Source organism: Chenopodium album, chromosome 6 (assembly GCF_948465745.1).
Source record: "Chenopodium album chromosome 6, dcCheAlbu1.1, whole genome shotgun sequence".
NCBI lineage: Eukaryota > Viridiplantae > Streptophyta > Magnoliopsida > Caryophyllales > Amaranthaceae > Chenopodium > Chenopodium album.
In genome coordinates this window covers 37696611-37710145 of record NC_137839.1, presented here as the reverse complement: position 1 = coordinate 37710145, position 13535 = coordinate 37696611, and the positions used below count along the sequence as shown (strand labels likewise).

General features: G+C 35.4%; 1 protein-coding gene across 2 annotated transcripts; it reads left to right on the top strand.

Annotated features, from left to right (window-relative positions):
• The first annotated feature begins 1622 nt into the window (after positions 1 to 1622).
• On the top strand, positions 1623 to 12161 carry LOC145634836 (small RNA 2'-O-methyltransferase-like). 2 transcript variants are annotated; one of them, XM_081686190.1, is made up of 9 exons: positions 1623 to 1975; positions 3795 to 3884; positions 4439 to 4896; positions 5050 to 5295; positions 7506 to 8458; positions 9045 to 9196; positions 9380 to 9496; positions 10306 to 10440; positions 11492 to 12161. In XM_081686190.1, exons 1-9 carry the CDS (start codon positions 1685 to 1687, stop codon positions 11927 to 11929), a joined length of 2880 nt encoding a protein of 959 aa, XP_081542316.1. In that variant the 5' UTR covers positions 1623 to 1684; the 3' UTR covers positions 11930 to 12161. The 2 variants fall into 2 exon arrangements, with proteins under 2 accessions (XP_081542316.1, XP_081542317.1); XM_081686191.1 differs by having other exon boundaries at positions 1836 to 1975; positions 4567 to 4896.
• The last annotated feature ends 1374 nt before the right edge of the window (positions 12162 to 13535 follow it).

The window sequence follows — 13535 nt, the reverse complement described above, 5'->3', positions numbered from 1 at the left end:
ATTCTTATTCTCTCTAATTCTTCTCACCAACTCTCATCAAGAATCTCTTGATTACTCTCTCTCTATCTCTCTTTTCTAAACTAGCTTTTCTCACACAAAATTCCGCATTCACAAGATCTAGAAACACCTAGCCAAGTTCGAAGTTGCCTTCGCCCTAGACGTGAAAGGTTTTAATTTCTAAGGGTTTGGTCCCAAATCTCTCTTTCAATTATTTAATTTAATTTAATTGTTTGTTTTTATTTTCCTTGAATTTACTAACGCGTGTATTTTGTTATCAGAAAGAGGTACGAGACATCCAAGTAAGTGCTTTAATTAATTTATTGATTTTATGATATAGAAATAATGTCTAGGTTATCAAAATAATCCCACCTTTGCGTATTCCAGAAATAATCCCACCTTGTAACCCCATCTTCTCAAAATGAACCTTTTACCGGTTTATGAAATAAGTAACCTGTTTTAGAAGGTGATTGACACTTGTCACCTTCTAATTAGTCCTAATTTTAAATAATTAAAAAAAAACAAAACAATTAAAAATAAAAATAAATATCCCAGCCCCACGATTACCCCCTTCATCGCCACCATCACAACCCCCTGCTCCACCCCTTTATCACCACCATCACAACCCCCTGACGCCGGAACAGCTAGACCGACCGCCGTTAGAACAGCCGGACCAGCCACCCTCCTTGATTCCATCCCCTTCTTCGTTCCCCCTTCCACTTCCCCTTTTTCGATACCCTCCTCTGCCGGAATTAGCATTCCTTGATTCGCACGTTGATCGAGTTATGGCCGGATAAATGCCTGAATCCATTCGCCGTTGAGCCCATACACTAAACCTGAACGAGGTTTTTGATTCTGGTGGGTTTCGATTAGAAGATTAAGAGGGGATTTGGACATGGCAACCCCTTCCCCGACAGTTTAGGGTGGGGATTTGGGGTCAAATCCTCGGAGCTTGACAAAACGGAATCAAAGGGCGGTTGAAATTTCATCTTTTTCATTCTCTCTCCGCACTGCTATGGTGGTTGTTCAGGAGAGTTTGTGGGATTTAGGTGGGCTTGGCTCAGGTGGTGGGGGGCGGGGCTGCATCTCAAATGTGCGTGGCTGGGCAGGGCTTGCATCTTAGGTGGTCGGTTTGGTGGTGATGGTGGGAAGGTGTTCAGTTTAGTGGTGATGGTTAGGTGGTTGAGTGAAGAGAGTGAGGTGGAAAATGGTGGGGATAGGCGGTGCCAACGGTGGGGTGGGGCAGGGTTAGGGTGTTTGGGATTTTTATTTTATTTTATTTTTTATTTTTCCTTTGTTTTATTATTTTTTAAAAAAAAAAACAAAAAAATTTACCTGTTTAAACGGTTGTAGGTAAAAAAGTTCATTTTGAGCAGATGGAGTGTTAAGGTGGGATTATTTCTGGAATACGCAAAGGTGGGATTATTTTGAGCAGATGGGCGAAAGGTGGGATTATTCTTTTCAATTTTTCCTATTAATTATTACTCCGTAAAGTCCGTATGTGAAAATAGAGCACAGTAACTCTAAAGAACGGGGCCTTACAACTGTAAGAACCTTGGCGGCCCATTTCGATTAGAACATGAGACCGAATATCGAAACCCCTTAAAATTCCCTCACACAGTCACTCAGGTAGTCTTCCCTCAGTCTTCATTTCTTCCAAAGACCAGAAAAACCCTTTTTCATTGCAATGGAAACTGCGAAATCATCATCATCTTCTTCTTCTCTTCTTAATAACAAGAAACCAACGCTAACTCCAAAAGCCAAAATTTACCAGAAATTTGGGAATAAAGCATGCTATAAAATTGAGGAAATTCAAGAAGAATCTTCTCAAAATGGATGCCCTGGTTTGGTTATTCTTCAAAAGGGTCCTTCCCTTTTCCGTTGTTTGTTGGAACTCCCTGAATTCTCTGTTGTTTCAGAACCCTGTAAGAAAAAGAAGGAAGCTGAGCAATCTGCTGCATTAATGGCTTTACAGAAGGTCTTTTCTTTCAGTTGCTTATTTTCATTTTTGATTCTTTCATATAATTGTTGGGTTGTTCTCCATTGTACCCTTTTAACTGAATTTGATTTTGTAATGTACTGTGTAATTTGTTGCTATTGCATGTCTGTTCGTTATGGGAAGATAATTTTTTTGGATTGTTATAGTGTAGATTATAATTTGGATGATATTATGCTTACAATGGTTTCTTGGATTGGTAGCTACTTCTGGGTTTTTATTTTATGATTTGGAAGTTTATAGTGTACTTTTTTCGGCTTATTTGCATTGTTGAGTTACTCGAATTTCGCATATCATGGTTAAGAGGATTATTGATTTGTTAATCTTAATCAAGAAATTGGTGAGACCTCGTGTATGTATACACATGTCAATTGTTGCACATGGGAGAAGACGAGCAATGATAACTGTTGTGATATCATGTAATTCGCAAAATGGATTGGAGGGGAGGCTTAATCTAGAAATGCCATGAAGTTTTGTTGTTGAATATTGATCGTACAATTAAATTTGATTGTCCCTTCACAAAGACACATCGTAACACCTTCCCTTTGTGGTGGTAATGTGTTATGAGGAATCTTAGTCTATTGTCAAGGCATTATCTTATATATTACTTCGTATATATTATACGTAGTACTATTTTTACTTAATAAGAAAATTGAATTGAAGGTAGAGAGATAAAGTGATATTTAGTTTTCTATTAAGAAATGCTTTGATGGATTCGATATCATGTGATTGTAACAATGGGTGTTTTTTGTAAGAATCTGTGTTTCAGTCAGATTTGGTAAGAATTAATAGAGGACATTGGCTTAGATTTTAGGAAAAGCCATGCAGGGTGTAAAATTCTTTTGTATACCCTATAACTTCTAAAGTTGATGTCACCAGCAAGCAAAGCCAAACAGTTTTGTAAATTTGGAAGCATAAAAACTTAACCTCCAACTTCATATGAACAAGCAAAAATGTTAAAAATCATGAAAATATCTGTTCGCAAATCCTTTATTACATGAATTACTAATAATGCCACGTACAATGCTGACAACTAGGATTAACTAGGATCACAATGAGTAACATTTCTTTTCGCTGCCTCTTTGTTTTGGGATGTTTCCAAGCTGGAGGTTGTAGGCTGTGTGGTTCACCGCTCAAAATTTATCATAGTATTAAAGAGTTAATGCTACATGTGTGATTAAGGGTAATAAGATTTTAAAAGAATTTTTATCTGTGTATTGTTTGTTGCAAGTGAATGGAGCCAATGTAGGTAAAACTGATGCACTCATTGTGATTGGTGGCCTTTTCTTTAATTGATTAAACCAGTTTTTATTTTATTTTTTCAATTATTGATGTCACATGAAGTGAAGGTCAACATCTATATATCCAATATGTATCTTGCATTTGAGGTCTAAGATGGGGGCTGTCAAAAGCAAGGGATTGCAACATTATTTACCTATAAGGGCTTAGGTAATGTTTGATTTATGATATGTAGATAAGACATGTGAAGTAAATTTTGAGAGGAAAAGAGAAAATGTATTTTAGTTGAGCCTCATCAACATCATCTTGCCTAGATTGCTAGACCACAAAAGGTGCTTAACCCCTAATGCCTCAGGCGGGCCTTTTCAAACATTGTTAGAAGCAACAGTTATCTCCTTTGAAGTGGGAGAATTTAAGTTTGTCATATGTACATTTTCTTCCGTGAAAAATACAAAATGTATATCCAATGAACTGTTATTAGATATCTAGAGAGGACTCTCATCATTATTGTTGTGATAATATTTCTGTTAAATAACTTCTCCCTTTGTTCTTGTTGTTGCAGCTTGGTATTGATTCCCTTGAAAGCTGCCTCACAGAATCAGATGCAGAAGAGGAGTTGGTCTCTCGTCTCTCACATATATTCTCAAGTGAGGTTGTGCTCCCATGAGCCCCATCCCCCTTGCCCTCTTTCTCATAATTGGCATTATGGCAATTCTCATTTTTTAAGTTAATGTACATAATATGCTTTAGGACCACCAGGGTTTCAATTTGATTTCTGTGCTTGCAAAGCTGCATATATATATATACCAAAAATTCGAAGCTATTATGACATATTCTATTAACAACAATTCACCTTGCTCTTTCCAAATATTGTTGAGTTTGTTTATCAGATCTATTGAATCATTACTAGCAACATTGATCGTAAATCTTGAATTCAGCTATGTCCTTTCTATTCAATTTTGTAGTTTTTAGGATATGCTTGCTCACATTTATGAGAGCATTAATGCACAGGACACAAAAGACAGGTCATCGTCAAGTCATTTCGATTAGGAGATTGTATACATTTTTGTCCTTTGGGGAATGATAGTTCTGCTCTTTGTAATTAGTAAATCTAAGTATGGCGTAAACCTATACTACTTTTGCTTTATACCTTCTAACGGGTGTGTTGAACTTTTCTAGTTCTGATCGTTGCTTATTTGTTTGTAGTTCCAGTCATCACATCATCCGCTTAGCAGTCACCTGAAAGCAGTTTATTTCAGAGAGGATGAACTAAGTGGATCTATTCCTGTATCTGTTTTGATTGGTTGTGATCCCAAGCTTAGTAATCTATGCAGATCCATTGACGCAAGGGTTGAGTCAAATCCTTTCTTATCTATACCTATTGTGATGAGAGCTGCAGTCAAATTATCAGAATTACTTTTTATATCAGAGGAAGATCTTTGGATCAGGAGGAAGTATCCTTTCCCCTCAAATGCTATACCAGTATTAGACAACCAACATTCAGACTTAACAAAAGGATCTTTGACTGAGGCTGTATATATTCCTTTTTCACTTGATAAGGATGTAAGTTCTATCAGTATGAATCTGTCATTGAAAGGCTATTATCTGGATGTTATTGCTGCAGAGCTTGGTATTGTTGATGCTTCAAAGGTCCTTATCTCTAGGTGAGTGATTGTAGATCTATCAGTACTTGTTCTAGCTTGATTTGTTTTTCCTGCAGAAATCTTTGACCCAGTTGGCTAGTAGAGAGTTTTCTTATATCTGAATCTGAGTGTAAAAAACCTGGAATTGAGTTTATCACATCTTTTTCTTTGCAGGACCATTGGTAAAGCTTCTTCTGAGTCAAGACTGTATTTTTCTGCTTTAGAGACACATAATTTGAATTCAGACTCGGAATTTATTTGTGCAATAGAGCAACCCGATCTTGATAGCTCTTTCAACATCCGTGCTAGTTACTTGCTGGGACAACAGGTATACGGTAATGCAATTTTAGCATCAGTTGGATACACATGGAGAGGGGCAGAGTTGTTTAATGAAGACGTGTCATTGCGTACCTATTTTAGGTTTCTCCCTCTTTTTCTTTCTCAACTTCCTTTTATCTTAAATAATTTATTCTACTTGTTTCACTACACTTGTTCTCCTTGCAAACCGAAATTTGAGAATGGATTATGTCACAAAGTTCAGTCAGTAAAGACTTTATTGAAGTTTACCAACTGTAATATTCAAATGCAATTTTCAAGCAAAGAACTTTATTGCTGAAGTTGGATTTAAGCTTTGTAAATAGGGGATCTTTAATTGTTGCTCCTAGACATCTACTGAATCCTGTTTACTCTTTCTTGTTGGCATTATCTGTTAAAAGACAGGCCACTTTCCCTTTTTGATTGTCACAAATGTGATTAAATTTGTCAAATATGAATCCTGGCAATATCAATTTAGTGGCCTTTAATTACTACTTCATCCGTTCCTTAAATAATGCAATGTGGGGATGGGGCACTGTTTTTAAGAAGAGGAGAGAGAGAGGAATAAAGATAGGAACGCATGTGATGAGGGAAGAGAGAATGAAAACATATGCAAATAGGGAAATGTTGCAATATTTGTGAAACTTCCTAAATGGGTAATTGTTGCAATATTTGTGGAACAGAGAAAATATTAAATTCTACTTCTACTGGACTTGCAACTAAATGACTTGATTCCTGAAGTCCACCAACTTTTGATCCTGATAGTTGAAGTTTTTAACCGTATGTATTTATTAATTGTGTCAGCACAACCTTTTATGATATGCATTGTTATATCCTGCAATAACGTTGATTTAGACCTAAAATGGTTGTTTGTGCACTTTTGGAGACTTACTAATTACCTAGTGAGTCTGTATAGGTGGCTATAATCTTGTTTTCATATTAGTGGCTAGTTAGAGCATCAAAATCAGATGGTGAGGGTTTATTTGTCAATAGGATGCTATAATTGACGTGCAAATTTTAAGTTAGATTGTCATGTATTTTTTCTAGGATGTGTATGTTTCTATTATTCCTTGAAGAATTGGTGAATCGTTTTCATTCTGTGAGGGCTAATTCTTTTAGTGTGTCAGCGACTCACCAGCCTGAGCCATACTATTGTAGTTTATCTTGCAAGCTTGTACTGCTGTGAAATACAAAGTAGGAAAATTTGTCAAGAATAAGCCAACCTTTTAGTGATTAGCTCAAAATAAGTCATCCTTTTGATTAACTAAGAATAAATTAACTTTTAAGGGGTATTTTCTCTAAATAGGTAAAATGACCTTTAACCTACCAAACAAGTCACCACCTTCATATTTAAGTTAATTTTATTTCCCTTTTCCATTTAAAAAAAAAAATAAAATTCACCACCTTCTTTCATTTTTTTCAATTAATAAACTTTTTTTTAAAAAAAAAAAAATCACCCCCACTGTTGACCAGTGCCCAGCCACCGTATGGACCACCTCCCCGTCCCTGGCCCTCTTCTCTTCCCCCTCCTAGAACGTCAGCCGACCTTTCTCCCTAAACACCGATCTTTGTCGGCCAAGAGCAACCCAAACCCACACCGAAAACCACCTGAAAACCACCATACCCACAACCCACCTCGAAACCCAACCCTAACCATATAAATGCTGCCCATCCACCCCCCCCAGAAAACCAATATATACCCACCCGAAATTTGAAAAATCCACCACTAACTTACCCAGAAATTCAAAAAAAAACCCACCACTAACTTACCCAGAAAATTGAAAAAACCCACCAATAACTTACCCAGAATTTCGAAAAAAAGGTTTAGACGGAAGGAGCAGGTCGTGGCGGCACCCGAGGCGGTGGAAGGGGATGAAGAGAGGGATTGGTGGTGAGTGGGGGAATGGTCAACGGTGGCCGGCTTGTGTGTTGGGAGCTGTTCAACCATGGAGGGAGGAAATTTTCTTAATAAAATTAAATAAAAAAAATTAATTTAATTTCAATTAAAAAATTTAAATGAACCAATTTAATGACACGTGGCATACTTAACCTAAACAACCAAAATTTGTCAAAAATAAGTCAACCTTTATACAATTAGCTCAAAATAAGTTAAACCTTTTGATTATACTTTTGTCTTGTATTCCTGCATTTTATGTTGTCAGTTCAAAGTCTTTATTTGTATGCCAAGTATATAAATGCGTGTTATTTTTTTATTTGGCCTTAATTATTTCTAAAATGATGTTTGACTTGCTTTACATTTAACAAATGTATGATATTTCTATGGTGAGTTCTTTGACAAAGATAATAAATGACAGGATGCTTATTGGAAGAACGCCTGATGGGCTCTTTAAGATATCTAGAGATGCATTACTTACAGCAGATTTGCCTGGAGTATTCACGGGAAAAAGTAATTGGAGGGGCTCTTTGCCAAAGGATCTACTCTGTTCATTTTGCCGTCATCATAGACTCTCTGAACCTGTTTTTAATGTACTCTGTAACTCCAACAAATCAGACCAAGACTTGCCTGGATCATGCAGACTTCTATCAGATGAAAGGTCAAACTCGGCATATATTTCTAAACTCGGAGGGGTTGTGGCCACAGTTAGTCCAAATCAAGTTGAAGCAGAATCCTTTAGTTGTGAAATAAAAGTGGTTTCAAAGAATCACAATTTACTCCTTCAAAGATCTCCAGTAGATACTTTCACGAAACAGGGGGATGCAGTGCAGGATGCGTCTTTGAAAGTCCTAAACTTTTTGAAATTTTACTTCAAGCAACCAAATATGCGTTTAGAGGAGCTTTCTTCACTTGGTGGTAAATATAACATTGACTGCCACTTGACATGCTTCTTGAAGGAGTTTTCTCTCTGTCAACAGATGCATAAGGTTCAACAGCCAAGAAATTTACTAGGAGGCCACAAATCAAACTTTAACCATATAGATCGATTTAATAGTTTGACCAGCATGGAGAATAAACACTTAAGTCTACAAGGAACAGCTTGTGGATCATTACCTTCCAATGGATCTATTGTCTCTATAAGTTATGGTGTATTCCTGGTATCAGAAGGAAAAGAAATCCTAGAAATTCTGGAGAAGAATGATGATTTTGAGTTTGAGATTGGCACAGGAGCAGTAATTTCATGTATTGAAGCGGCTATTCTTCGTATGACAGCTGGACAATCTGTCTGCTTCCTCACGGACATGCCACAAACAGAAATGGTTATGGCTGCTTCTGTGGATTGTAAAAAAATTCTATCCTTTTTGTCCTCAAGTGAGTTTATCTTTTTTTTTTTCTTTTACACTAGCTTTATTTGAGGATGTATGATTTAATAGCGCCTTTCAACACAAATGGTTCAAGCTTCAGAATCATTGTGCATTATAAACAAATAATTGGTTTGTAAACGTTTTCTAGCATACCAGACTTCACACTATGTTTTAATAGAGAAATTTAGAGAATTAGAGGGAAAGTGAAAGATACATTTTTGCATATTTGGATAAGACTTGAGGAAAAGGAAATGAAATGATGGTATATATTTTCCTTGTCCTTTTAAAATAAACCAAAAAATCTCCATTGTTGGAGAAATTTTGAAGGAAAATGGAAGGTCAGTCTTTCCTCTGCGTTCTTCCTTTACTCTTCTATTTTTTCCTTTTATTTCCTTTGATTACTGTTATGCAAACAGTGTTTGTGCTTAAATATGTCTGGTTAGATTTCTATGAAATTTGGTATGTGTAACATTGCCTGTATTTAATTGGATTTTGCTCAGCTTTTTTTAGTAATTATCTATAATTGTAATCTTGTTAGGTGCATTCAATTATTCAGAGTCTCATCATTTTTCCTTTGTTTATTTTCCCTCCAGAATTTTGTTGCTTGAAATATTTTATCACTGTATTGCGAGTAACAGAACCATTTGAAGATAGAATGGAGCAGGCTCTGTTCAGCCCTCCGCTGTCAAAGCAGCGTGTAGAATTTGCATTGCAGTGCATTAAAGAATATTCTGCTACTTCTTTGGTACATATTTCTCAATGGTTTCCCCTCTAATTCCATGATATGTAGCTGAATATAATTCAATCAATTTTGCTATCATGGTTTTAATAATATACAGATTATAAAATTTATTATTTTCACAAAACTATTTGACATTGTATGCAATACTAATTTTTTTTTTAAAGAATTGACCTCTCATGGCTGCAGATTGATTTTGGGTGTGGATCAGGAAGTTTATTGGAATCCTTAGTTAATACACCAAGCTCTTTGGAAAAGATTGTTGGTATTGATATTTCTCAAAAGGGTCTCATTCGTGCTGCCAAGGTATGATACTTTAGTGGCTATGTCATGCTAGTTCAGAACCTATTGGGGTCTTTTTAGATGCTGGGAGCATATTAGGTGTCCATGTGATGAGGCTGACCGTTGTTAAGAATAATCTGGAAATACCCTTTAAGTATTCAGGCCTACTTATTTGAATGTAATGGCTAACTTTGATTGCTACTTCATTGCACAATGACTGAACACTCAACTAATTCTGTTTATCCTTTATTATTTTCCATTTAGAATGCTAATGCACTATTATCTATCAGTTCAAGGTACCATTTTTTAATTCCATATTTATCATCCAAATGTAATCACTACTAAATAGTTATATGTACATAACCTTAACAGTGACTACATGGGAGTGTATATATATATATAAACAGATGATAAGGTGGCATGAGTGAAACTATGATATCTGCAGGTTCATTTAGTATAAGATTGCTTTATTTTATCTTTTGAATTGTATGCAATTATTCTTAGCGTGACTGTATGGGTGATACATGGCACATTGGTTTTATTTATATTTTCATTTTTATCTTCTGTGTGCTGGTAAGTCGGAAATCAATTAAAGGTGACATGTGTTTAATGGTGCTTGACGTGCTTCATTGCTACAAGATATGCATGTGCACATTCTGTTTGTCTATTATATACTTCATGTCTGTTTGCTTATATGTGAGTGGGAGAAATCTGTACTGTGCCATGTTCTACTTCTAGAGGATTCGTATGCAATTACTCTCAGTTTCTCTATGTAATATGATCTATTACAAATTTATTTTTTGAGTGTATATATTTGGTTTCATGATTTGCAGGTCCTTCAAACAAAACTGGAGAATTTGAAGGATGAGATATCCACATCAAATATTAAAGCAGCAATTCTTTACGAGGGTAGCATAACTGCTTTTGATTCTGGCTTGAGTGAATATGATATTGGAACATGCTTAGAGGTTTGTGATTTGATTTCTTTGATATTCAACTTCCACATTCTGGTGTATTAACTGTTTTTAGGATATTCAACTTCCACATTAGGCAACCCAAAGAAAGGGAGACGCAAGTAGAGACTGTTCTGATTATAGAAAGATTTACACGTAAACACTCAACTCGGTGTGTGATCTTTAAACACCCACTGATACCCATGAAAGTGCTTTCTAATTAATGCTTTAGTTTCGGGTTGGGTGTCATTAGGGTAGAGCCAATTAGGGTTTTGGGTTGATTTAGGGTCAAAATCGGGTCTCAAGTCGGGTTGGGTTTGTTTTGCTAATAGTACAAGCCTAACACAACCAGTATTTCCTTAGTTGTATACTTTAGTCACAAACAGGTACGGGAGTGCAATTTGCTACCCAATATTTTCAAGCTAGTCTAACAGTGTACCAAATACATTCACGTTTGAGTTTGTGGTCCTACAGGATTAGGCAAATCAGGTAAAATGCTGAACTCAACCCTCAGATATAAATCACCTAATTCCACTCTAGGACCTTGTTAGATTATGGGCTCTTTGTAAAAACAAAGGGAAACATTAGTTTATCAGTATTATTAATATTGACCCCATATTAAAATTTGTACGGTAAGAAAAAATAGTCATATAGGGTTTGTTAGATTTGTATTGTAATATACTTTCATAATATTCTTTTTATTATTTTAATCTTATAAATGTGTGTTGGGATGTGTAAAATTATTCATGTTAAAAAATTACATGAGTGAAGGAATAATTTTTCTGTTTAGGGGTTCTTTTATTAGGGTTACAGATCCCAATTTTGTAATTAAAGATTTAATTATTATGCAATTTTTTATTTCTCAATTATTATGAAGCTTATATCTTTTTTAGTGTCATGTCCATTCTGCTAACGTCCATGCATGTTCAATGACTTTGATGCTAGAAGAAAATGTCCATAGGACAGCCCTCAAAAGTTTATGTTGAATGCCATTTTTATCTTCTAATGTTATTAATTAACTTTTTGTATTTTTTAATTTTTATAAAAATAATTTATATCCTATCAGGTGATAGAGCATATGGAAGAAGATCAAGCACACTTATTTGGTGAAATTGCACTCGGACTTTTTCGTCCTAAGGTCCTGATTGTTTCAACCCCAAATTATGAATACAATATCATTCTGCAAAAATCTAATTTAGGAAGCCAAGTGGAGGATCCAGATGATAGTGCACTACAGTCATGTAAATTTCGTAATCATGATCACAAATTTGAGTGGACAAGAGAACAATTTAATCAGTGGGCAGCTGGCTTGGCACTGAAACACAATTACAGTGTCGAGTTTGGTGGAGTGGGTGGAATACAAGGTGTGGAACCAGGGTTTGCTTCTCAAATAGCAGTATTCAGGAGGAACCAACAGGAGCCTATGAAAGATTCTGTAATAAGTATAGATATGGAAAACCGCTATAAGACTCTATGGAAATGGCCTGCTACGAGCTTTGCGTAGTTGGTAATTCAGGGCCTGGTTAGTGAAAATTTTGTTTGGTCAATTGCAAATAGTTTAACAGGTTTAGAACTGCAGAGTTCCTTGGTTTAGAACTGCAGAGTTCCTTGTTTAGAACTCTTTGGTTTAGAACTGCAGAGTTGTCTTTTTAAAGGTTCCCTGACTCAGCATGATTCAGTGTGTTATTACCACATTTAAGCTGAGGCCTATATATTATATATACGGCACTTATGTACACACTAACACACAATTTACTAATTCAGTTTATCACATGCTTTGAGCAGCAAGCTAGTGAGTCTGCCAAACTTGTCACACAACTTTCTAGATGATTTGAGCTTACATGCTGTTGCTAGCCCCATTAAAATCTAGACTCTTCAATGGGTCAAAGCCCCATTAAAAGCCCTAACCCAGCTTGTTTATATAAGAATCAATTGGTCTAAAGCTACATCCTTATGCAGTTATCTTAGTAGCAACAAGCCCAATACGCAAGTCCAACATGGCCCATGAAGTTTCACCCCAATAAAAAACAACACACCTCACAAAATTATGCCGTCTTTATTGAACCATCATATGAGCCCTTTCCCTAAATAATGTTGGGAAATTATCTAATTTCCAAATTACAGCTACTATATTTTTTAATTCACATCGTACCGTCAACATCAGCTAAGGAAAACAAAACCTTTTTTTTTTTTTTTTTCTCGAGATCCAGCAACAAACCGCTACTTGAAGTAGCGGTGTTATGAGGAAAACCGCTACTTACTCATAACACCGCTACTTCAAGTAGCGGTTTATGAAATTAAAACCTCTACTTCAAATAGCGGTTTATCCTCATAACGCCGCTACTTCAAGTAGTGGTTTGTTCTGTAAAGTTTAATTTTTAAAAACAAAATATCTGTAAATAAGTAAACCGCTATTTGAAGTAGCGGCTTTTAGTAGCACACCGCTACTTGAAGTAGCGGTTTTCTAATAAACCGTTTTTAAAAAAATTCCCACTGAACCGGTGATGTGGACAGAACGGTGAGAATTAAAAAAAGAGTAGCTATAATTTGGGAATTAGATAATTTCCCAACATTATTTAGGGAAAGGGCTCCCACCATACTAACATTTTAAAAATAATTAAAAAATTGTCACTTACGAAACTATTTCTACACTCTTTACATCCTCTCTCCTCTCTATGATTTTCTCACTATAAAACTAAAATCACCATGAGTATTCGAGAAGAACTCAAAATTCAACCAAAACTTCCAAAACAAAAAAGTTAAGTTTATATGAAGATTTACTTAGTTTGTTTTAAATTTAATGGTACCCTATTAGATGTGTACCTAGTAATGATGTCTTGTAGACATCTAAAAATGTCTGTAATCCCCCATATTTTTAACTTAATTATAATTTATTTATATATTATTTTTACAAATATTTTTATGTTAGTTTCATTAAATAAGTTATTTTTTTATGAAAAGATTTAAGTAAACTAATATGTTTTTAACTAATTTACAACAATTTTAACATTTTAGCCCAAAACTCAAATATTACTCCTAATCTAATTAGGAAACACAAAGCCAAATAAAGCCCAAATAAAAACCCTTACCCTTCTTTCCTCTCTCACGTA